Source organism: Rhinopithecus bieti, unplaced genomic scaffold, assembly GCF_001698545.2.
Source record: "Rhinopithecus bieti isolate Rb0 unplaced genomic scaffold, ASM169854v2 scaffold_25396, whole genome shotgun sequence".
Lineage (NCBI taxonomy): Eukaryota > Metazoa > Chordata > Mammalia > Primates > Cercopithecidae > Rhinopithecus > Rhinopithecus bieti.
Window position 1 is genome coordinate 925,641 of NW_016812016.1, and position 26,723 is coordinate 952,363.

Consider the following 26,723-nt stretch of genomic DNA (forward strand, 5'->3'; position numbering starts at 1 on the left):
TTCATCTTTTTGAATTTAAATGATTAAAAATTAGGTTTAAGAGTTGAAGTATAATAGGGATTATGTAATTATGATAATTCTAACTTTTTTTAGCTTTCTGGGAGCATAATCTTACATTATAAATGCACATTTATTGTTCAAATTTGGGAACTGCATATATTTTTCAAATCAAATGGAAAATACTCAGAATTCTATTTAAATTTATTTCATTTAGTTAAAATCTCTAGATATACTTGCTTGTAAATCTTTTGAAACTTTTAAGATACAAAATTTGATGGGAAAAGAAAAGGAATGAAGTATCTTAGCTTAGCTTGACACGAGACCTAAAATAAAAACAGTCAAGTGATGTTCTGGTCTCATTGGACTGAAGGCATCGCGTTCACAGCCTGAATCCTTATCTGATGCTGGGGACAGAGCTGGGATGGACGACTACACAATGCCTATCATAGCCCATTTACTCACAGACCAAGGCTACCCAAGTGAGAATGATATTCACAGAGTAAAGCATTCTGAACTCCAGGCACAAGTGCACTGTTTCTAGGCTCCATGACTCTGAGTACTGTCACTTTAGAAAATGTCTAGAAGACATTAAATAGCAGTTGGTTTACCATAGAGCTCTTCAAACTCAAGACAGAGGACATCTAAATTCTATACAAAAATCTGTGTGTGAATGTATATAACAATTTTATTTATAATTGTCCAAACTGAAAGTTATCCAAATGTTCCCAGACTGGAAAATAGATAAACACATTGTGGTACATCACACAAGGGAATGCTATGCAACAATAAAAAGGAACATGTTATTGTTATACGTAACCCCATTGATAAAGAATAAATGTTTGAAAAAGCCAGACTCAAAATCGTATGCTGTATGATTCCATTTGTATAACATTCTAGAAGAGACAAAACTGTGGGAATAAAAAGCAGATCTGTGGTTGACAGGACTGCGGGTGGGAAATGGGGCAGTAGGGGGAAAGTTTTTTGGGTGATGGGGATGTTCTGCCTCTTGACTGTATGAACTTTTGTCCAAACTCGTGGAACAGTGCACCAAAAGGAATACGTTGTACTTCCTGTAAAGAAAAGTTAACATAAAAAAATAGCAGTTGGCTATTGGACTAGAGTAATTTTAGGTGATAATAAGGCGCTCTTCTTCTGGTAGAGAATTACAGATGATTTCTAATCATAGCTTTGGAATGGACTAACTTTTCTTTCAAGCCTTTTTTAGGGGGTCTATTCAAAAGAACTGTGTCCCCCCAAAATTGACTAAAATGACCACTGAGTGAGTTGTGAGTTCTCCCCGACTTGTCGGCAAAATGCTGAGTGCTTCTCCTGTTAGGTCATTTCATCACAGGAACAGGCGTAGTTTCCTTCAGGGCCATATTCTCTCAGGTGTGGAAAGAATTTTAACTCCATTCAAGGAAAAACATAATACCTCAGGAGATATAGCCTAACTGTGTTAGTTGGAAAGTGTCCTATTTCCTGAAGGATGAGCTACATGATATAGGGGACATTTGGGACTCCTTGATATGATGACTTTTCTTTCTTTCTTTCTTTCTTTCTTTCTTTCTTTCTTTCTTTCTTTCTTTCTTTCTTTCTTTTCTTCGTTCTTGCTTACGTTCTTTTCTTTCTTTCTTTCTTTATCTTTCTTTCTTTCTTTCTTTTTTCTTCCTTCCTTCCTTCCTTCCTTCTTTCCTCCCTCCCTCCCTCCCTCCCTCCCTCTCTCTCTCTCTCTCTCTCTCTCTCTCTCTCTCTCTTTCTTTCTTTCTTTCTTTCTTTCTTTCTTTCTTTCTTTCTTTCTTTCTTTCTTTCCTTCCTTCCTTCTGTCTTTCTCTCTCTCTCTCTTTATTTTTTTCTTTCTTTCATATGGTATTGCTCTGTTGCTCAGGCTGGAGTGCAGTGGTGCAATCATAGCTCACTGCAGCCTTGATCTCCTGGGCTCAACCAATCTTCCTACCTCAGTCTCCTGAGTAGCTGGGACTACAGGCACCAGTCACCATACGTAGCTAATTTTCAAATTTTTATTTTTGTAGAGATGGGGTCCCACTGTCTCTGTTTCTGAGTACCCAGCACACATTTAGGAAAATAAGAGCTACTTCCTTTTCCCAGCACTAGCCGGGGTCTTGGCCTTCCAGCCTCCACCAGTAGCTCATGACTCAGCATTTAAGTTGAAGCTTGGTGGGCAGAAGAGGCTCCCTTCCATTCATCTTCATTTCTGGTTAATTACAGTAATTGGCACAACACTGTTTCCATCCCTATGTCTATTAACCAGCAAATGTTCAAGTCATAGGCTCTCAGCTCTCATTAATCTCATTGGTGAGTTTTTTTTAAAATCATGTGTTTTATTTCCTCATTATGGAAGTTTCAAGTCAGCAGTGAAAATAAGGCCATGTTGATGTCAGCTCCACTTCTGCTTTTCAAGGACATGGGAGAATCTTTGAATATTTCAACATTCTCTCAACTTTATTTTTCCTGTCTTTGAGATGAAAATGAGAAGGGATTCTCCTGGGAGGACTGTGAATTGATTCAATCTTTTCAGAGAATAATTTGATAAGGTTTATCAAAATTAATATTGCATGTACTACTTGACCCAGAAATTTCACTTCTAAGAACGTATTCTAAAGGGATATTCACACGAGGATTTGAAGAAGATCAAGGAAACACGTTCATCTTGTAGTTTATAATAGCAAAACTTTAGGGGAAACCCAAAATGTCAATCATTAGGGGCTTGGTTAAATAAATGACGGCATATCCACACTGTGGGAGAGAATATGTTGTTAAATAAAAGAGCAGGTTGCATGATACGGTGTACTGTATGATTGCAGTTGGGGGAGAAAAAAACTCTGGAAAGATCCACGCAGAACTGCCACATCACCAAAAGTGGAAAGTGAGTGGGTTGTATAGAGGAGGAAAAGGAGACGAGAGAGAAGGGAAATTGCAGTTTTTATTTTATCTACACTTCTGTAATGTTTGAATCTTTTTGATGATGAGCAAGCCTTGATTCTATATTAAAAAGGCAAATAAGGAAAAAAGAGTGATGCGTTTCTAAGAAATTAGTACAAATGATTAAACTATATCCCTTTTAGAGTGTACAGCGATTGGAGAGTTTCCAAGTGCCTTGACATCTGTCATCTTCGTTTATGCCTGAGACAACCTAGGGAGGTGAGCAGGTAGGCGGTGAAAATGCTGAGGCAAGACATGGGCAGGCTTCTCCACTCATTCTTCCCACGTTCACAAGGCATTTTTGGTGGTAACTGATTTCTAAACTGGCTCTTTTGCTTATAGATTGTGTTTTAAATCATGTTTTAAAATTGAGGTATGATTTACAGTAGCATATGTGATCTTAAACGTGCATGCTGCATCTTAGCGGTATGTAAACCTGAGTCACCATCATGCCAATCAAGATAGTGAACGCTGTCATCACCCTGGGGAGTTGTCTCACCATATGATGCCCTTCTCAGTTAATCTTCACCTACCTTAGGCAACCACTGTTCTGATCTCTACCGCTGTATCTTAATTCTGCCTGCTTTAGAACTTCATGTAAATGGAACCAGAGAGTATGTACTCTTGCATTTGTCTTTGTTGTTAGCTAAAAACATTTGGAGATTTGCCTATTGTACTGTATGCAGCAGCAGTTTGTCTGTTTTGTTGTGGGATCGTATTCCACTATAGACATGTATCACAGTTTTATTTGTCCATGCACCTGTTGATGGGCATTGGAATTATTTCCAATTTTTGCAAATATAAAGCTGCTATGTATATGCCATTTTATAAATATACATTTTTGTTTCTCGTGAGTACATACTTAGGAGTGCGATTGCTGGTTGTATGCTAAGTGTGTGTTTAACATTACAAGAAACTGCCAAACTTTTTCCAAAGGGATTGAACCATTGAACATTTGTATTAACAGTGTAAGAGGATGCAGATAGGTTTCACCATCACAAATACCTATCTTTAGGTATATCCGTAGGATTTTCCTATAAAGGAAATGCTACAGGGATCTTTCAGCAGCTGTAAACCCTGTACTGAACCCTTACCCATTCTAGTCCTCACAGCTTCCCAGATTAGAGAGATAAGATAAATGAGCCCTGGTCCCTACCCCAGGCGGCGAGTCCGGAAGACAAATCTCTTAGCCGATGGTCCCTGGAGCTGCAAAGTCTGAGCAGTGTTCAGGCCTGAGCATCTGTTCACACCCATTCCATGAACCAAAGAGCATCTGTTTCTTCAGGTTCAGCTGATATTCATTGTCGTTAATTCGAGAGATCTCCCTTTCTCTCTCCACCATTCTCTCCCTGTATCGATATTGGAATGTGTGGATATATACCCTGTATCATATATGCCTTATGTCACATAGGGGCATATTCCCTGTATCATGGCTGTGTGAACCAATCACCGTGGCTATTCCTTCCAAGACCCTTGACTACAAGCACATCCAGGTCCAGCAGTTCTCAGGGTGTGCTGTGCCCATCCTGGGCTGTACATGGGGGATTTTAGGGGTAGACAGTATCTGTTTTTATGATTACCTTATTTATATGGCAAGTGAGATTTTCCATTTATGGTGGTAATGCACAGTTAACTTTTAAAACTACCTATTAAAATAGTGAATCAGTTAAGTAAAAATGATTAAATAAATAAAAGCACAGTGGGTCATGCAAATCGCAGTTTGATTTCATATTTAGAAAACCCCAACTCTGGTACAATTTCTCATTATCTATTAAAGACACTCTGAGTGACTTGGTTGATCATCATAATCAAAGGAGATTTACTAAGCACCCGTTGTCACTTAGAATATAATGAGCCCCAGAGTAGATACAGGCCCCTGCTTGAGACTGAACATCAGTGATACTGTTACTAAATATATTCCTGTCAAAATCTTTGTAACATCTAACTCTCCATGATGTGCGAAAAATCCGAGCATCCAATTAATTTCCAGATCAACGCTGCACGCTTTCTGATTAAGCATCGTAAATGCTATTCAGCACTCTCTGTGGGTCGGTCCGGGTTCCTGCTGGTGGTGGAGCGAGGCTTTAAGCTCACTGCTGACTCCTCTCCTACATTTCCTGTGCACAAGACTCCTTCAGGACCCTAATGCCTGAACTTACGAGGTGCCTAATGAGGCCCGCGCTATGTGATTGTGTTTTTGTCTGCTCTTTTTAGAGATATATGTTTTGCAGATATCATCTTATTGTAGGTATTCCTGAAGGTTTCTGTTTTAAGAGGAAGGGAGAAAGACTATTTTGGGAGCACCTCTGAAGTTCAGGGTGCTTTAACACTCTTTCTCTCTCTTTATCTTTCTTTCAACCGTAACAGCTCTTTGGCAAATAATCTTTCTCCTAGAAAAGCCCCCGTCTGCTCTTCCTGCCTCCATTCTTGCTCACTCCCAATCTGTCTCCTTAGCAGGCAAATCTTTGAAAAATGCCAGATCCAAGCATGTTATTCCCCCTCCCCGCCACCCTGAAGCTTCCTTTGCTCCTAGGATGAAGTTATGAACCCTCATGGCTCACAAAGTTTATACAGTCAGTTCTCTTTCTACTTCTCCAATGTCATCTCATGCCATGTTTTTCCTTCCCATATTGATACGCTTCTGCTTTTCCCCAGCACACACACACTGGCCTTCTTCAGATTCTTGAAAGGGCCAAGCACATTCCTGCCTCAGGACTTTTGCACAAGCTATTCCTTCTGCTACCAGATTCCTGGCTAACTCCTCCTCATTCTACAGGTATCAGCATAGGGATAGCTTCTGTAGGGAAACTTTCCCTTACCTGGCAGTCCAGATCTGGTTCTCCATATTAAACACATTTATAGCACCGACTATGCTTCCACTGTAGCAAAGTACCCAGATCATAATTATTTCTGTAGTTATTTCTTTGGAGTCTATTTTACCCTCTAGCTGCTAAGGTCCTTGAGGGTAGAAACTATGTCTGCTCTGTTCAGCCACTTGTCCCTGCCTCCCACTTGGGATTCTAGTGATTCCTGCTTCCTGATATTCATGACCTTGTATACAGTCCCCTACAATGAACAAGGCTGACCTGTATAACCAATAGGACATTGCAAAATTGTGGTATGTGACTTCTGAGGCCAGATCATAAAAGGTATTGTAGCTTCCATTTTGGTCCCTCTCTGGGATTGCTTGCTCTGGGTGAAGTCATCTGTCATGTCATGAGGATGCTCAAGTAGTTTGTGGAGAGCTACGTGCGAGGAGAAACTGAGGCCTCCTGCCAACAGCCACCACGTGAACCACTTTGGAAGTGGATCCTTCAGCCCTGGTTGAGCCTTCAGATGACTGCAGTCCTGGCCAACATGCTGACTGCAACCTCATGACAAACACGCGGCCGGCCGGGCGCGGTGGCTCAAGCCTGTAATCCCAGCACTTTGGGAGGCCGAGACGGGCAGATCATGAGGTCAGGAGATCGAGACCATCCTGGCTAACACGGTGAAACCCTGTCTCTACTAAAAAATACAAAAAACTAGCCGGGCGTGGTGGCGGGCGCCTGTAGTCCCAGCTACTTGGGAGGCTGAGGCAGGAGAATGGCGTGAACCCGGGAGGCGGAGCTTGCAGTGAGCTGAGATCCGGCCACTGCACTCCAGCCTGGGCGACAGAGCAAGACTCTGTCTCAAAAAAAAAAAAAAAAAAAAAAAAGAAGAGAAACACGGGGCCACCCAGCCAAACTGCCCTTGAATTTCTGACCCATAAAAACCATGCTGCCATGTTTTGGGCGTAATCTGAGATGCAGCAATAGGCAACCAATATACTACAGTTCCTGGTGTAGCATATCACTCAATAACTAGGTGCGAATGAAAACACGAAGACATATTGCTATCCTTCTTTTATATCTCAGGAATGTACACGTACAACAAAGAAGTTAATTAACTTGTTTCAAATCACAGTAACTAAATATAGAGGCAGGATTGGAACCCAGATCTACCTGTCTGCATGATCCTTATTGCTGCCATTCCTATTACTCTGTTTTATCCCCCTTAAAGACAGAAATCTTAACATCTAGCTGGACAGAGGATTTTATATTTTAATACAGAATTTTTTGCTGATTACACAGAGGACAGGGCTACAGACTAGGCATTTAGTGCAAAGTTCTCAAAAGTGGATTGTGCTCACTTGGGAGGATGTACAGGATGATCCATTAGAGTGTTGGGAGGAAATATTTTAAGCCTTGTTTTACCTTGATTTAAAAAATGATGTATTCATTGTAATAGTGGTAAAAAATGTGTAACATAAAATTCATCATCTTAGCCATTTTTAAGTGTACAGTTCAGTAGTGTTAAGTGCCTGTACAAGCAATCTCCAGAACTTTATCATCTTGCAAAACCAAAACTCTATACCCATTAAACAATAACTCCCTATTTTCCCCCTCAACCCAGACCCTGGCAGCCACCTTTCCACCTTTTGTCTCTATGAATTTGATTACTCTAGATACCTCATATAAGTGGGATCAGAAGAATATTTGTCTTCTCATGACTAGCTTATTTCACTTAGTGTAATATCCTCAAAGTTCATCCCTGTTGCAGCAAGTAACAGAATTTCCTTCCTGAAATTCTGAATAAATAATCTTAGGACTTTAGGATCTTAAGATGATAAAAAGGCCGAATAATATTCCATTATATGTATGTAATACATTTTGCTTCTCCATTCATCCATTGATTGATTCATATTTGGGTTGCTTATACTTCTCTAGAGTCAAATTCACTGATGATATGGCAGCTTAGAAGTATAGGAAATTGTTCCTCTATCCATCTTGATATTAATCATCAACCAATGATGGATAGGAGTTGGTGTGTTCATAGTCGTACTCTTTCTCCCTCATATGTTCTAACTCATGTTCTAGGGGTGCTTAGCAGAATGGAGCTCGTGTTGCCCACAGTGGGACTCACTTGTGCACACCCTGTATTGACTTCCTTCCCTGTTTCACTCCCCTGCTCCCCTACCTGTGCTTCCTGGGACCAAATTCCAAATAAAATGCTGGTTCATGGATCCATGTCTCACAGTCAGCTTTTGGAGGAATCCCAGCTAAGACAGTAAATGAATGCAAAACTCTTTGAAATCATTCAGCCCCGGTGATTAGAGTATACAGCATCATGCATGGAAAAGGAGCATCACTTTGACTTAATGTCTGTCATTCTCAAAAGCAAATTAACTAGATTCAAAATACTTGAGGATTCCATTTCCTTAACAAAACTAATTCAACTTTTGTTTCTTAATCAGGGATTTTATTGGAAGGGAGGAGAGTTTCATAAGATTTTAGAGTTACAACAGACAAGAGTTCAATTTTCTCAGCTCTCAAATGAGGGTGCTATGCCCCCAAGACATTTAGGAGTTTTCCAGATGTCACACTGCTAGAGGGTGGTACAGCTGTCACTGGAGCCTGTATTGAAGCTCTCTGGACTTAAGTCTCTAACAAAACAATTTTCCTACATCTTGATACACAACTGGTTAGACCAGGGGATTTCAGCAGACCTTTTCTTAAAGGATCAAATAGTAAACATCGTAGGCTTTACAGGCCATATGGTCTTTGTCACAATGACTCTACCCCTTCCCTTACAACATGCAGGCAACCATAGATCTCAAGTAAAAAACTGAGCGTGGCTGCGTTCTGATAAAACTTTATTTACAAAAACAGGTGGCCAGAACCTGTGTAGTTAGCCAACGCTTACGTTAGGTACAAAGGAGACAAAGGTCCTCTTTGCCTTTGTATTTAAGAGAAATATTTTTTCTTATTTTTTTTGAGTCAGGGTTGTGCTCTGTTACCCAGGCTGGAGTACAGTGGTGTGATCGTGGCTTACTGTAGCTTCGACTTAGGCTCAATAGATCCTCCCTTCTCAGCCTCCTGAGTAGGTGGGACTACAGATGCACCACCATGCCCAGCTAATTTTTAATTTCTTTGTAGCGACGGGGTTTTGCCATGTTACTCAGGCTGGTCTAAAACTCCTGGCTCAAGCAATACACCCACCCTAGTCTCCCAAAGTGCTGGGATTATAGAGATGGGACGCCATGTTCAGCCTATGCAAAATATTTTAACTTTTAAGACTCAAATTATTTATTTATTTATTTATTTATTTATTTATTTATTTATTGAGACAGAGTTTCACTCTTGTTGTGGAGGCCGGAGTGCAATGGCGCAATCTTGGCTCACTGCAACCTCCGCCTCATGGGTTCAAGCAATTCTCCTGCTTCAGCCTCCCAAGTAGCTGGGATTATAGGCATGTGCCACCACGCCTGGCTAATTTTGTATTTTTTTTTTTAGTAGAGATGGGGTTTCACCATGTTGGTCAGGCTGGTCTCAAACTCCTGACCTCAGGTGATCCACCCACCTCAGCCTCCCAAAGTGCTGGGATTACAGGTGTGAGCCACAAGGCCCGGCCTCAAATAGTTTATTTTTAAATAGTATGTAGTCACTTAAATACAGATTTAAGTGCATTTCCTCAGACCCAAAGAATAGCTTACTGGATCCCAAGATGTGTCACTGCCATTTGTCCTCCCTCTCAGATTTTTGCTGTGTTAATCCTGTACGATTACTAGCACTAGGGGTATTGTGTTCCAGTTGTTGCTTACAGGACACAATGGCACATGCACAGACAAGACTTTCTTCCCCAAATATCAAAATGAGAGTGTATACTTTTCACTGTGTCAACATTAATTACTTGTAATTTGGCGTTTGATGTTATTTTCTATATTAATTTCAACACAATGGGATGAATCTAATTTGGAATGATAAGATTCATTTGCATTTAAATTGATATTTTAAGCATTCCCTGTGAGGAACAGATAGAATCCATGATTATAATTATAAGCATTGTTTCCAGGGCAGGTTTGTTTCCCTTTGGAAGGATTTGTAAATATGGTGCATCAAGTTTATTATTAATCATGGTGACACTGTAACACCAGGTTTCTCAAGAGAGACTTGTGAACAGAGTGTCCATATTTTGAAAATTCTCTTCTAGTGGAACAGTGGATAAGCACAGCTCATTAGTTAAGAACATGCTCATATTGGTTTTTTTCCTCTTTCTTTTTCTTTTTTTTTTATTTTTTCAAAATCTTTTTGATACTTAACTGAGTGGAAACTAACCTAGGTTAATTTTTTAGCTTGAAACTGCATGCTTTGAGAAATCAGATGGCCTATTGTTAATTGCATATAACACGAATGAATTAAGAGCATCAAGGGAATCATTCCTGCTGCTTTCTGTTGGTCTCTGTTTTCTTGGGATGGACAAGGCAGTCTTGGACAGAGAGACTTTCTGTTTTTTGGTTATGGCTATGAAGAAATATAGCATTTCTCCCCAGAAGCTACTAAAGAAGTACTAGGAAGTGTTCATTTCCTGGGGAAATTGTCTTCTCTGTGGCACTGACCTACAGCTTTCCTTTCATAACAAAATGCTGGTGTTGACTGAGGTATAAATAAATTCTACTATGAGCAGTATAAAAGGAGAAGCAAACAGACAGGGATAGGAGCTATGTGAGGAGAAGCATGGCCAGGAGAAGCACAGCAAAAAGACAGAGATAGGAGCTATGTGAGGAGAAAGCATGGCCAGGAGAAATTAAAGGCTGAAGGCAAAAGAAAAAGAGGAAAGCCGAGTGTTCAATCCTTAGCCAGTCAGTCATCTCACAGATACCTACTGACCACTCGCTGTTCCAGCCCTGGTGCTGTGCTGAGGATAAAGAGGTGAACAAGACAGGTCAGATCCCTGTGGCCTCATCCTCCTGGGGCTGACATTCTAATGGGGGAACACATGCAAGGAAACAAAAATACAGAACCACAGACTATCTTAAGAACTAGGAAGTGGCTACACAGGCTGTGCAATGTAAGTTGAGATGGATTCAACTGTGGGAACAGCTATCGTAACTGTCTTTTAAGCCTTGAATTAGGGAGAAACCTGGATTGTAGAGTCTGGCTCATTGTGAGCGAGCAGGACAAAGGCAGGACGTGCTAAGTCTCACAGGGGGAAGGGGGAGAGCCACCTGTTCGTTTTAAGCACGGGAGTGATATGGTTTCCCCTACTTTGTTCTTTGTAATGACCTTTCTGCTTGTTTTGGGGATAATGCATTGCAGAGGGTAAAAGTGGAAGCAGGAAGCTTCTGTGGGGTCCAGGAGGGAAGCGATGCTGGCTTGGTTCAGGATGCCAGTGGTGGGAACAGAGAGGCAGATGTGTTGCCTAGCAGAGCTGGCAGATAGGGTGGCCGAGGGGAAAAAGAAGGGAGGAGCAGTCAAGGATGATGACGTTTAGCACGTTAGTCATTGTGACCATGGTGATGCCATTTGGTGAGATGTGGTAGACTGGAGTGGGGCAGGTTAAATGAAGGCAGCACAACAGATGGTGAACTTCACATTTTGTTACTCACTGACTGTGTGAGCTAAGGCAAATCACTAGCCTCTCTGATCTTCAGTTTCCCATCTGTGACAGGTGGATTAGAAAGTACCCACTTCACTGGTTTAATACGCACATTAAATGTGATCATGCATGTAAAACACAAGGCCAAGCACACAGTGAATACTCAACAAATTCTGGGAACTAACACTCCTGCTATTCCGTAGAAATCAATGGAGAAATATCAGAATCACGACAGGGAGAAGAGGTGGGAGACACCACATGGTTCTCATACTTCGTTAGCCAACAATCAACTCTCCATGGGAGGAGAGATGGATTTGCGAGTTATTAATAATCAAGTGAGCAACAAATCAAAACTCCCCAATAAAGCTGCCATGTAGTATAGGATCATTGTGACTGCTTATGAGTGATTAATTGAAGTGGTTATGAGGCTTGGCCATGGTTTTATTCACAGATAATATATTTTTTGTTGGTAAAGTGCCTGGTAAGAATTCCTGCAAGGTGCTGACTGTATCAAATGACTCAGCGCCCATCTGTCACCACACAGCCTCTACACAGGGACTGGCTCCTTTCCACCAAGTGTTCTGGAACATTCTTTACATGTTAGAGAAAGAATATGTGTGTGTATGCTTGTGGGGTGTTGTGGAGAAAAAAAGGGAGGGTGGTCCAACATCCATACCAGAATAGCTTCAATGCCCTAAAACATTCTCAGAAGTTCCATTTAATGTCTATTTTTTGATTGATCAACAAAGACCCAGTGTTCGTATCAGCCATATGAATAATCATTATACCCCTTTGATTCTGGAGACAATGAGAATCTTGTTGGGGATGACAATTATAGATGGGGAAACTGAGGACCATAAAGATCAAACAATGCATTTTTTTTTTTTTTTTTTGGTTTGCAATACCTCAATGGGAGTCTGTGAACTAGTGCTCTTTGAATAGCTTAGATTTACACTGAACTCCTTATTTAAAAAATTGGCAATGCTTGAGTTATAAAACATAATCCATCTCTTTCCATAGCTTAATGAAAACATCTCCTACACACTGTAATACATCTTATTCTTCTGCCTTGCAGAGCAGTTATTGTGGAGAGGTTGTGTGCATGCCACATGGAAAGTGCAGACCTCACCATAATATTCCCGGTGATGTTAAGGAACATTGCTAAGAGCCAAAGCCTAGCTTCCTGTTCTTGGCTTCAGGTTTTAATTATTGGTTAGTAATTAAGGATTCTTTCTTTGTGAAAAATAATTTCCCGTAGGTTGGGAGTCAGCAGCAGGGTTACCATGGTGGAGAAGCTAATCTTATTTCTATGTCAGAGATTCTCTCTGCCTTGGCCACGTAGGATGGAAAATTCTGCTTTGCCTAAAGCTCTAGACTGCTGTAATGTAAGATCAGGATTCCTGGGAGCCAACCTGTGATGAAAACTTGTAGGCAAGTGATTTATTAAGGATGTGCTCCCAGGGGAAACCAGTAAAGGATTCTGGGAGGCAGGACAGGGAGGGTTTGGCAAGCAAGAAAGTGGAAAGAAAACTTAGAATAACACACTAATTGCCCCTTTTAATTTCATTTAAAAAATGCTTGCTGCAAATTCATATGTGTCCTTAAGGCAGGAAGGGAGGGGGAGGCTAGGAGAACAGACTTTGAGGTCTGACCACCTTAGGCTTGTGTTCTTCCCTGCTGAATTCTAGCTGTGCAATCTTGGGCAGGTGACTTAACAACATTGAATGCTTACTGAGGGTGTCCTATGAGCCAGAGGCAGTTCTAAGGGCCTTGTGTGCACTGCTGAATTGAATTATCACAATCACCAATAAGGCTAGTATTATTATTAACCCATTTTATAGATAAGGAAATTGAGACACAGAGAGATTAACTTGCCTAGGGCACATAGTTAAGAAGCAGTTGGATGTGAGATTTGAATTCAGCGAGGCTGGCCCAAGAGCTCCTCTTCACTTCCTTACTAAATTTCTCTGAGCCTTTAGTTGCAGAAGAATTATTATTTATGAAAGGGCCACATGTGGCAATAGGCAGAGTATACTTATTTTTGAGATAAAAGCAAACATATTAAGAAAAAGTAAAACATGAAGAGTGGTCTATTTGTATTAATTCAGAAAGGCAGCAAGTCATTCAGTTTGTGCTCAAATATCCACTATAATCAAGAAGGTTGTGTTAGATTTTTTATTGCTGTATAGCAAATTACTACGAACATAGTGGCTTAAAACAACGCAAATTTATCTCAGAGTTTCTGGACATGGGTTAACTGGGGCTTTTGCTTAAGGTCTCACCTGGCTGAAATCAAGGTGTCACTGGAGCTATCTTATCTAGGGCTTGGGGTCCTCTTTCAAGTTCATTCAGTTGTTCGTGATTGTAGGAGTGAGGCCTCAGCTCCTAAGGAGTCCACCATTCCTTGCCATGTGGACCTGTTCACATCATGGCAGTTGCATCTTCAAGGCCAACAGGTAAAATCTCCACTGCTTAGAATCTCTCTGACTTCTTCCTTCTCTGACCTGTAGATTCCCTTTTAAAGGGCTCACCTGATGAGTTCAGGTCCACCCAGGATACTCTTTCCTTTGATTAGCTTAAAGTCAACTGATTAGGAGCCTTGATTACATCTGAAAAAAATCTCTAACTGTGCCATATAATGCAATCTAATTACCTAATTGTAAGAGTGATATCTCATCATATTTACAGGTCCTGCCCATACTCAAGAGAGGGACTATACAGAGTGTTTACAATAGAGGGTAAAAATCTTGGGGTGGGGGGCATTTTACAATTCTACCTACCATAAAGTCTTTGTCTTCAAGGAAAAATGATTAAGAGATTTTAAAGGTAAGAATGGGCTCTAGCCAAAATGAAATTTAGAGTGCTCATGATTCTTTGACACAACTACCAAATTTATCGTCTATCATATTTTAGAAGACTCCATGGCTTCAGAGTCTGATCCTTCTTAATTGAGGCCTGGGCATTGTTTCTTTGTCTTTGTTGCTGCTTCAGAAAACTGGAATTGGATGATGGATCAGACCTTCGGTCTCCATCAGATCCACATTTGCCCAGGCAATGATCCCATGTAGGTGTGGCTCCAGTGGACACACCCGCTTGGGCTCTGTTGCTTGGCAACAAGACCTGGGCAAGCAGTGTGGAAGACTGCCCACTTTGCTGTGGCATCAACCCACTACTCCCCTCCTGGGTGGGGGACATGGGTTCAGAAACCTGGTTAGGCCCACCTCAGACACACAGAACTGTGGCTTTAAGACAGTACGATTGGGAAACAGGCACATGAGGAGAGGGATAAAGTAAAATGGATGTCAGTTTAGCAGGTTCAGCATTATTCAAAATGACTTGAATCACAGCTGCAGCCAGGGGTTATTGCTAAGTTAATTATTTGGAAGGCTTGGTCACCTAAGGGTTTTTGGTTCTCTGAGATAGAAACCCAAATAAAAAATCCAGTAAAATATTTCACATTTTGGGAATTCAGTGCGTATATACTGATAGTGAAGACAAAGAAAGGAACAAAGGCAGTTGAGAATAGTAATCTTTCAATTTTCTTATATTTGCATAAATGACTTTCTTGTGGCTTATTACGTAAACATTGCTACACTTTTTCTGAACAGGTGTGTTTAGTGATAAATGGAATAAAATCCCAATAGTCTCGTTAGAATCCTCTCATCTTTTCATCCATCCATCCATCCCATCCATCCATCCATTCATCCATCCATCCATCCATCCATAATTCAGTCTTTTATTTATGAAGTCTGTCTTAATGATTTCTGTGGGGGATGAGGCCTCCGGTTCATTCTCTTGTGAGTAAAAGAGTTGGAAGACATTAACCTGGTCTTTAAGCCACTTAAATTTAGTCAAAGAGATGAGAATCTGTCAAAGGGCTTTAGGGAATTTGGAGTAAGGAAATGACTTTTGTGGGCTACTTTTTATGTCTAGGCTTCTAGGTGGAAGAAAATCTCCAGATGAAATCCAATTACCCATTTGTCTAGTATCGTATTGACGAATCTTCTAGATGAATTCGTATACTGTATCGACCCAAGAAAACAAGTTCATCCCCCATGTGGTGAGCTGCATTCTTTTTTTTTTTTTGAGGTGCCATTAGATACATATAATGTCTCTAACTTGATAAGCTGGGACAAGTAATATAAGCAACCCAAATTTTCTACAGATAACTGAAGTGGTTTCTTTTTTCATTTGTTCTTCAGGAATCTCTCACAAATCCTCAAAGATAATCCTGTTCTTACGTTTTAGACTTTTTTTTTTTTTAGTAGATTCTCTTTTTTATTATTATTATACTTTAAGTTCTAGGATACATGTGCATTTAAGTATCTTTCTTTCTCTAATTTTTTAGGGCCGACTTGCTTTTTCTAGCTGTTGCATTCCCATATTTGTGAGTGGTGTTTTATTTCCAGGCCAGCACTAAGCATATTATAATGTAATTATATACTTACATGTGAACCCCCCCAAGGTCAGGGACTAGATTTTTCACATTTCATAATACAGGCCCCTAGTATAGCAGTTTGCACACAGTGGGAAAAATACAGTTTTCTTAAATGCTGACTAAGTTCAATGAAACAAATGCTAGTCAACTGAACAACTTAAAAAAATAGATTGACCAGATATTTTCTTTGCTTTCAGCCATAGCTGTAAGTTTAGGTCCATACAAGTAGTTTCATTTTGTTAAGCAAGGTTTCATTTCTTCCCCATTTTTAAAGCAAAGTGTGTTCCTGTAAAAATAAACAGTTTCCTCTAGTACATGAGTTGCATTAAATGATAGTCATTTGACCGATGGTCTATCAAAGTGATTTTTAAAAACTCCCCATTCTCAGTATTCAGTCTGACCACCTGGTGACAAAGTGCTCATCACGATCCAGCCAGCATTCAAGAGCACATTGAAAATGCCAGCCCTTCCTTTCAATAAGAAACAAAGGTTATTTAAGCCTCAATTTCATATGAAATATTAATGTACTTATTTAAATATTCATAGACCTAAAAGCCAGAAGCAATGTATGTGATCAATACTTCATAACATCTGAGTCATTCGGGGCTGAGTACTGTGCTGGTTTCTTGCTGCCACTCTTTTATCACGGAGGCCACATGCCCCCTGGGGCCCAATGTGTCAAGCTCAAGGTACTTCCTGTGCTGGCAGCTCTTCTGAGCTCTCAGCAGGCACCCACTTCAGAGACAGTCACCTGTCAGGACCCATCTAAAGAATGGAAAAGTGCAGGAATGTAGGGGTGGGCATTTTTCTCTTACAATCACTTCTGTTGGTGAAATAGCAATCCTGGAGCATAAATAATGTTCCAAATTTTGAACTGAACCAAAGAACATAATTTGTCCTCTCCTATCTGGGGACCTAATTGCATTTCCAGCAACTTGAGGGATTCTAGACATTATAGAAAAGAAATAGCTTGTAGTTATTTGTATGTGGATTATTCACCTCTCGAATCATATTCTCTCCAGGCTTATAGCCATAGGACCTCAGTTAGTTTCCAGGGTCCTCTCTTTCCTCAGTATCATGCATGATGAAGGATGCAATGGTGGCATCCACCTATGGGGTGGTTGAGAACTAGGAATTACATAGGGGCTGTGCATGCTACAGTTTCTGATCATCATCGATAGAGGGTCATTATATAATTTGGTTCCTGGTATTACTTGCAATAATACTGGTGAATTAACATTTAATGCAATTTAACAAATATGTATTAAATACTTGCTTAACTCTGTGACAAGTATTAAGAGGGACACAAAACACATACAAAGTACACAATTCCTTACAAAGAGCTTATGATCTAGCTGTGGTGTAGTCAAACATTATAGGTGAACTGCACTGTTGAATGAATGAATGATTGAATGCACGAATGAAGTGCCAAAATGAATGAGTATGTTAACCATCAGAATCTTGGAGTGCTTTAAAAAAAATATACACTATGAGGCTTATCCTTAAAGATTTTGATTCAGTAGGTCTAGGGTAGGCCTAGAAGCCAATATTCTCTTCAGACTGGGGTACACCTCAAGTACTGTAGGAGGATGGAGAAGGGGGTCTAGCATGGGCAGCTGTAACAGTTACTGCATAAAAACAGCCGTAATATGTCAACAGCATGTAACCGTAGGTGTTTATATAGCTTACGAGTCCGCAGTTCAGCTGGCAGCCAGGTGCTCTGGGCTGGGCCCAGCTAGGCAGCCCTGCTGAGCTTGGCTGGCTTGCTTGTTTTTGTGTGTTGGCTGAGGTTTGGTGATTTTGGTGGGGCTCAGTCAGGTAGCTCTGCTTCTTACTGCAGCTCTGTAGGCCAATGTGGGTGGTGGTGCTTCAGGCTGTGGCAGCAGGGCAGCTCTTCTTCATGTCTCTCACCCTCCTCTAGGGTACAGCAGGCAAGCCTGGGAATGCCATTCTAACAGTGATGGCAGAGGCATGAGAAGGCAGTTGGGAGCACACAAGGCCTCTTAAGGCCTAGGCTCCAAACTGGCACAGTCGGTTCTAGATTATTCTATTGCTCAAAACATGTCACAAGGTCCAATCCAAAGTCAAGGGGTAGGAAATACACTTCAGCTCTTTAAAGGGAGATTCTGCAGAGTCCCATGGCAGAAGCTGTGGTCTAGGGAAGGATGTGGATTTGGAGTCAATGCAAACTTCTGTATTTGTTGCACTCAAGAATACTTGGAAAAGCTCACGAAGAGTCATGAATCTGGACAGATTCTCATCACAGGATCTTAGAGCTTCTCAGAGCATGACTCAGAGTTTCCAAGCTAGAAGATGGAGTGCAAGAAGTGGCCCATCCTCCCAGCCATCAGAACAGGAGCTGATGTCCCACCCTGCAATGGCTTAAATAGCAGGAGATTTCCCTGGCTCAGAGAAAACCTCACTTGGGGAAGTTGCTACCTTATAATCCCTTTGCCCATCTTAGGAATTACTCTCACTTATGACTATCCTTGAATATTCATCTAGTTCTAAGGTCTGTGACAGGGAAGAAGATGCAGGTCAGAAATCCTGCTTCCTTGGGGATATCCTTCATTACATCCCTGGCCACGAGCAATGGGTCTTCTCCCTGCCTTTACCTTCTCTTTTCTTGGATGTTGTTTTTCAAAGCCTTTGAGATTTATGCTGGTATCATCTGCTTTTTGCCCTTAACTTTGCAAGCCTCACAATCTTATACTTAGCCTGGATCAGTTGTCCTTTTCTTTTAATGACACTGAGTTCACTGGGAAGTCCAATGAACAACTGTACTGGTTTCTTGAGGCACACCCCTGCTTCTCCATCAGGACAACCCAAAATTGTGCAAAGTTGTAATCTCAACTCTTTTGAGACAGAAGGAAATGAATGCTTGTTGAGCATCTATTATGTGCCAGGCCTGATATGCATATTATCTCAACGGTATCTTGCAATCCTGACAAGACATCCATTTTGCCCATTTCACAGATGAGAAAATTAAGGTTCAAAGATGTTTGATATACTCCTCTAAGGCTGCACCATGAGGTAGAGAGCCAGGAGTCATCTCAGCTTTGACTCAGTTTCCACTACTGCCAACTGTCAGAACCTTACCCTTATAAGCGGGCTGTTTTCCAACTGTCAGCATATGCAACTCTGCTGAAGGCTCTGTCTTCAGGACCCTATTTTTCTTGTCTCGAGTGAATCATTCTATCTCCCCACCTCATCTCTACTCCTGGGTAGTGGCCTTCACCCAGTGATTGACAGGAGTTGGTGGGTAACTCTGAGGCCCGCTCGGTCCACACTGTTTCCCAGAATTCCCCAGGGAGATTGAGCTCCCATTGCCCTTGGGGTAATATGCTCTCTGGGCCACTCTCCCTTTCTGGCATCACTTTCCTCCTTCCCAGCTGGTGCTTCCTGGGATCTCCTCTCAAATGAATGACTTGCTTTCAAATCCTTGTCTCAGGGTCTGCTTCTGAGAAAACCCAGCACACAGCAAGAAGGCTCTGCTTGGATTCTACAGACCCACCAGCCATTTCTTCACCTTTGTAGCTTCAGCAAAGCTACAAAGCAGGAGACGTTCTATCCCACCCACCTTCATGCCCTGAAAGCTGCCGCCTAAGTCACACTCCACATGTTCTCCAAGAAGTCTCCCTTTGTTCCACAGACCTAGCAGAACCCCTGAGCTTAGGCCAGTACTGTGAACTCAACCTGAAATCCTCACTGGATTGGGAGCTCACAATAAAGAGACCACGACCTCCCTGTCTGCCTGCCTCTCACCTGACAGTCATGTCTCACATGCCTGCATCTTTACTGACCTGCCGGCTTCTCTAGAGAGTGCCTGTGTCTTATTTATCTCTCTTCCTCTGGGGCTTGCACATAGCAGGTTCAATCCACAGCAGTTGTATTGACTTAGAGAAAATACTCAGTTTGTATAGCAAAGATGGGTAAAGGAGGCTGTAATTTTAACTTGGTCTAAAATAGTCTCTTGGCTAATACTCATTTTGTGCCATGACTATTAGGATAGAGAAAGAAAAATTTTAATTATTTGGAATAGTGAACTTTTACCAGTGGGACTGGATCCCTCCGATGAAATTCAATCATAGAACAATAGAGTAATAATCCAAGTGGCTGTTATTATCCTTTGCTCCCAACACTCAACAGGCTTAGTGTAGATTTGTTGAATTAGATTAACATTAACAACTTACATTTATATATTGATTTGCAATTTTCCAAGTATTTTATTCTTAGTTTAATAGAAAGAAACTGGACTACCAGCATATGCTGTTTCCTCTCTTAATATACAGAATAACCAAGCTTTGAAAATAATTCTGCTTTCAGAAACATTTTGGCTGGTTTGATTATAAAGCAATTTTTTGAAGAGCCTTGGGTAGAGTTTTCAGTTCTCACCGAAAAGAAATCAGTAACCACAAGGAGTTTTTCCAACATAGAACATGTCTATTTATTTTAACCTTTAATGAATTTCCAAGGCATCTCTGGGGCAGACGTTGCTACATCCCCCTTCAGCCTGACACCCTCATGTCCCTGGTGAGCTGCAGCTGTCTGTACCCACACCTTTGCCCAGGGCTTTTCCCCAGGCTGTGGGGAGGTAGGAACTTCTTTTGGGACAAGCCCTCAACCAATGACTGATGAAGTTGGCACATAAATACCCCAGCTTCTTGAGGCATCACATCCCAAGGGGGATCACTCTGGCTCACGTATTCTATGCTGTCTCCCAGAGTTCCCCAGTGGGATTAAGCCTCAGTGCCCACCGTGCTGTCTTGTTTGATAACTGCCCCATTTACGAGCTACCTTTCCTTCCCGGATTCATTCCCTCTCCTCTACCCCTGCTTCCTGGAATCCCCTTCCAAATAACCTACTTGTACTCAAACCCCCCTTGCTTCACAGTCTGCTTCTAGGGAAACCCAAGCAAAGACCTCGCCAAGTACCTCTCTGTCAAAGGGCACCAGGCTGGCTCATCCCTCAGAACCATTAGGTCACTTAACAAGGTGTGAAGCTGCCTGTTAATTCTCTGCTCAAACAATTTTCGAGCCTATCACTGTCTACTGGTTTTATTGCTCTCCTGGGCTGGTCTACTCTATGTGCTGTCCTCATTGTGTTAATGATAGTGTAAAATTTTTAATTAAAAATAAAGAAGATTAATGTGGTTAGTAGCTCCGAGGTTGCCACTCTGAACTCTACACAGGGTGAGAGACAGACACTGTGCTGTTAAAAACCAGCTAGTTTGGGCCCTCTGCTGGGGAATGGAGCATGAAATATTTAGGTGTTCAGTTTTCTTATCTATACCTAAGAGGTAGAACATTTTCACAGCCATATGTAAATACATATAATTTCATTGTCAGCTTCCAAGTGTTTGATACAAGTTGAAGACTCAGACTTTGCTCTGAATGCAAGTTATCAGGATGTGCAGTTTTGTACAGAAATCAAATTTTCTGTTCAATTCCTAGGTCTCACCTAGTTTAAGTTCATCACAGACATTGTCATCTCTTCAATAACATCCCACCAGTGGACATCAATCATCCTCTTGAATATTTTCAGGTAGGAAGAAATTGTTACTTTCATTAATTTATTAATATTTATTTATTTGTTTATTTATTTATTATTTTTTGAGACGGAGTGTCCCTCTGTCGCCCAGGCGGGAGTGCAGTGGCGCGCTCTTGGCTCACTGCAACCTCTGCCTCCTGGGTTCAAGTGATTCTCCTGCCTCAACCTCCTGAGTAGCTGGGACTACAGGTGCCTGCCACCACGCCCGGCTAATTTTTTTGTATTTTTAGTAGAGACGGGGTTTCACCATGTTAACCAGTATAGTGTCGACCTCCTGACTTCATAATCCGCCTGCCTTGGCCTCCCAATAATTCACTAATCTTAATCACTAGACAGTTCTTCCTTTGACTGAATTAAAATCTTCCTTCTGTGGTTACCACCCATTGGTGGGAATTTTCTTGGGAGAAATTACTGAACAAGTGGAATGCCTTGTTCTACCAGGAGAATCTGAAATATTTGAAAACATACTCAATGTGCCTGCTTTCTTTTTTCCAGGAAAAGCTTTTCCAGTTCTTTCAGCTGTCCTTAGCATGGCATGGCTTGGCCATGTTACCGTCTGCCCTCCCATCTCCCTCTTACAGTGAAACACCCATTGGAAACAACCTAATTGTTCAACAATTGGAGATGAGATTGTTTAAATAAATTACAGCACAAGCTAATGCCATGTAGCCCTTAAAATTATGTTTTGAAAGATTTTGAATAACATAAAACTGTTTATGGCACATCAAGCAGAAAGGAAGAATGTGCAAGAAGAGCCAAATTTCATTAAAAATAGACACATAGAAATTTAAGGCCCCAAATATGTCAAAATATTAAGAATGGTGGTATTACGGCTAGTTTTGAATCTGTTTTATGCTTTTTCAAATTTTTTGACAAATAACATGCATTCATTTTTTTAATCAGAAAAAATGATGTTCTTAAGAAAGAAAAGAAGAAAAAAGAACTTGAGACTCACAGAACCCGTAGAGTTCTTCAGGTATATTCTGGTATTGCAGATCTCAGAGGAGCTGGCACGGCTTAATATGGAGGCTTCGCGTTCCAATTTCAGATGAAGGTTTTGGCAGATGGATCACACCATCCACTAACATTGTACCAGCTCACTGGAACCCCAGAGGATTCTTGCCCCATATGAATGACTATCTTTTTCGAATCTGGCAGCTGGAGTTGGGAGCAGCCTGACAGGAACTGCCTTGGCTAGGCAGGGAGAAGGGAAGGATGCAGAGGTCGGTCTTCATGTCTTAGGCCTTTGTGGGGTTATGCTATGCACAGGAGACAGGCCTTGTGCCCTCAGCTTTCCAGCCCCAACGGGTGCCACCCCACCTTGAAGTCCTCCAAGTGGCAAGATGATTGTTTCCCCAAGGATGGTTTGGGAAAGTGAGCAGAACTCCACGTGGCTGCCCTGCAAGGCACTGGGTCCTGGAGATGGAGGGAACTGTGGAGAATGTCAATGCTTCTGTCTGCAGGGGGTGGAGTGGGGATGGCCCTCGGAAGGAGGACCACTGATCCTGCAGGCCATGATCTCTGCCACACTTGCTGTCTGTAAGGAACGGCCCCAGATACATCAGAGCTTTGGAGAAAATGCAATGCAGTGCTTCTCAATCCCCTGCCTGACATATCTCCAGGGCCCTGCGGTTATGGAGGAGGCAGGGAAAGGTGGAGGCACTAGTGGGGTCAGTCAAAGTCAGGCGGAGGCAGCAAGGACTGTGTCCAGGGCAGTCCCTTTAAGGAAGTGTACGAGAAGACCAGCAGACAGCTCCGCTCATGTGTTCATTAGGGAAGGCGCCATGGGGAGACAGGGAGAAGGGCTGTTTCCTTAGACTCCACACACAGGACTGCTAGGCACGGGCAGTTTACAACACTCTTCTCCATAGATATGGATTATTATCATTGCTGAGAATATAGCCTTGGTTCAATTTCTGTCATTTCTCTCTGGGGCCACATTGGCTGGACTCTGCCAATGATTCATTTAATAGTTTTTCCTAATATTAAAAAAGATGCTCCTCTCAATTTATTCTCTTCCAGATTTATAAGATCCCTTCAATGCCCTATTTCTTGTTGCCTAGTGCACAAAACACATGGAATATTCCCACTTTCTTTGTGCAATGTAAATACACTCGCCTTCCAGGACAAATGACCCAGACTAGTGACCTCCAAACACTCCAAACAACCATCCTTTCTCTTATGCAAGCCCTTGTTCTCTAAATGAGTCTCTTCAATGACTAAGATAAAATTTTTTACACCTAGATCTGGAGGTCTCAGAAGTATAGCTTAGAAATAGTTTGGATAATTTTAAGTGAACACACCAATGCTTGAATCTTGTACTCTCCAGGGCTAAAATAAGTGATCGATTCTGTTTAAAGGGCTTGTGGGGTTCACCAGGAAAGGAGCGTGTGACTTGCTGAGTCAAAAATTAGAGTGTGTGGTTCTAGCCCCGCAGGGCTTTCGGTGATTCTCTGCTAACACTGCTTATTGCTAAGGGAGAGTAACGCTCAATGTTATGGGGGAAAGGCAGTGGTGTGGTCATAAGTGACATAAATAATCAAAAAAGATAACATTCTTACTTTCATAAAGCTAGGGCTGCAATGTGAGTCGCTGCAGTTTTTGGCTTTTTGCCTTCAGTTTTATCCAACAAGAACCCAAATGGCTCATTTCCACCCTTCAATTCAATATCATCAGGTAGAGTTGATTTAAACCTTGCCAAGTCTCTGTCTTCTTCACCCTCCCTGTACCTACTTTCTTGGTACTGTTCTTTCAGACGTCAGATTTCTTTCTTCTCTCAAAGCCACTGCCTTTGACTGCTGCCAGGCCACATGCCTTGTCCATTTGCTTGTCGCCTGAGCTGTGGCTCCAATGGGATGGACAATTCCAGTGTGGCTGCCTACGTGGCTGTCTGTGTGTGCATGCATGTGTGCCTATGAGTGCGTGTGCATCTTCTTTTGTACTTATGTGTGTGTGTATGTTCCCGTGTGTGTGTTCCTCCATGTGTGCATGCATATGTTCCTGCAGGTGTACTCGTGTGTGTGTGTGTGCATGTTCCTGTACTTGCATGCATATGTATAGACAAGCAGACATGTGCATGTTCGTAATAGCCAGGGGTACTAGGACATTTAAGATGCATCTGTTTCCCCACCAAAGTTGGCTTGTACTTACATAGTTGGAGGCCAGGTCCGGGTGGAGATAGTCAATCCCTGTGGAAAGACAACAATAACACAGGAACCAAAGGTTAATACCTGCCACTGTGTCTTCAGGAAAGCTGCCCATGAAAGTGCCCTCTTTATGGGGTTGGTGCCAGAAGGCTTGCCATGGGGGTGAGTGCCCCATCACAAAGCTCCCAGCCTTGCACCTCCCTTCTGTGTGGAGGTGTGAAGGTGGGCTGCACTGCCAGAGCAGAGAGACAGCTGCCCCAGACATGCCTGAGAGTGAAGCCAATTAGAGTTTGAGGCCCAAAGATAACACTTCTGACATAAATGTCAGCACTAAGGGGCTTTGTGACAGTGAGATGGATGGTTCATCAGAGCACTGATCTAAAAGAGATTTGTAGAAATCTTGACATTTTTAAAGCATCAACTGGCATTTCTCTGAAATGAAACTGGCCCTGGGGAGGAAAAGTGATTATTATTTAACAGGGCATGGACAGCAATGGATTAGGAGAATGTACTCTGGCATGGAAATAATAAGAGAACATGGCTGGGCGAGAAAAGCCATTAGGCAAAGGGCAAATGGTTTCCAGTGAGGTGTTGCTGCTTGGGAGCCGAAGCTTGTCTCTTCAGAATGTGGCTTTCCAGGAAGCCTGAGGCTTGAATGTCTCAGCAGGAGCCCTGCTTTCTCCTGAATGGTGGCCTGTCTTGTTGCCCAGTAGTCATTCCAAGGGTAAAATCATGGGCTATGAGCACTGCTGAGTTCCATCAGACCCTTGGACCTCAGAAAGCATCATGAAACTTCAAGGGCAATTGAAAAGCTCTCATTTGGGTTTGCAAAACCACATAATCTTTGCAGCAGTTACATCTGAGCATCTAGCCCTTCAAGAAACAGGGCAGGTTCTTGACACCATCTAGCATAATTGTTACAAATGTAGGGTTTTGGAGTCAAAGACAGGCATTTGAGTCCTAACCACCCTGATAACTGCCTGCAAGACTTCAGGTAAGTTGCCTGGACTCTCTGTGCTAGTTTTCCTTTTTCACCAACTGGGGGTGAGAACAATGTAGGGACTAAAGAAATGAATGCATGTGGTATGCTTGGCCCAGCAGCTGGTGCATTTAATAACTACATGGGGATACAGATTCTAAAAGCCAGAAGTATCATTACATACTTGCCAAAGCTGCTATCTTCACTGCATGCTTACACAAGGCTGGGCCACCATTAGAAATTTGCTTTCCCAAAAAGAGCTTGTATTAGGATGCATATTTCTAAAAAGGAATTTTGCTTTTTTTTTTTTTTTCAGGTTATACAATTAGTAACTGGACCGAGAGTCACTAATCTACAGTACATGTGTTAGGTTTTATTGTTGATTTTGATAAGTGAAGCAATTGCTGTCACTACGGCTGCTTTCTATAGCTTGGGAGACTATAGTCCCCATCCCAAATCATTACGCCTCTCCTCCCACTTGCCTCCTGAGGTCTTCAGAGGGAAAGGCATCAGAATATTTAAAGACTAATATTTAAAAAAGTTGTTAACCCTTGTTCTGGATCCTAATTCAAAGATGGTCAATTTTGGTCAGGCATGGTGGCTCACGCCTGTAATCCTGGTGCTTTGGGAGGCTGAGGCAGGAGGATTGCTTGAGATCAGGAGTTCAAGACCAGCCTGGGTAACATAGGGAGACCCTGTCTCTTCAAAAAATAAGGACATCACTGCACACTAACCTGGGAGACACAGCAAGACCCTGTCTCTAAAAGAAAGCAAACAAACATCCCAAAAAGCAAACCAAGAAACACCCCCCCCAGGAAAATGGTCAGTTTAGGCTGTGGGGTGAAGTTGGGGATGAGCATAGGCTTTGAAATCAGTGGATCCAGTTCCACTCCAGGCTTAGACATTAACACTTGTGTGGCTTTAGCTAAGTGACATAATCTCTCTGAGCTTTAGCTTCCATGTATTTGAAATGGGACTATTATTTACTTTGCAAAGCAGTTTTCAAGACTAGAGACAATTCATTGAAAGTCTTCAGCTTATAGGAAACACTTAATACATCCTATTTCTTATCATCATTAGTCCTATCATCTACCACATCTCTGGGGTAGTGTGGATATGCAGAAGAACAGAAATATTAAAAAATATCCACTTGGTTTTAGCATATTGTGTTGAAACTAAATTAAATTATTTGTTAAGATAGCTTAAATTTTGTGAACTTGTTGGGTGAAAAATTTTGATAATTTATAACTAAATATAAATTATCAAAAATATA

At 41.8% G+C, this 26,723-nt stretch overlaps 1 protein-coding gene across 1 annotated transcript in view; it reads right to left on the reverse strand.

Moving 5' to 3' along the window:
• Nucleotides 1-26,723, reverse strand: part of PCSK2 (proprotein convertase subtilisin/kexin type 2) — a 250,418-nt gene that overhangs the window by 86,197 nt on the left and 137,498 nt on the right. Inside the window, exon 5 of the mRNA XM_017895491.1 lies at nucleotides 24,476-24,513. Within this exon, the coding sequence (XP_017750980.1) occupies nucleotides 24,476-24,513 (38 nt within the window). The remainder of the gene's footprint in view (nucleotides 1-24,475; nucleotides 24,514-26,723) is intronic.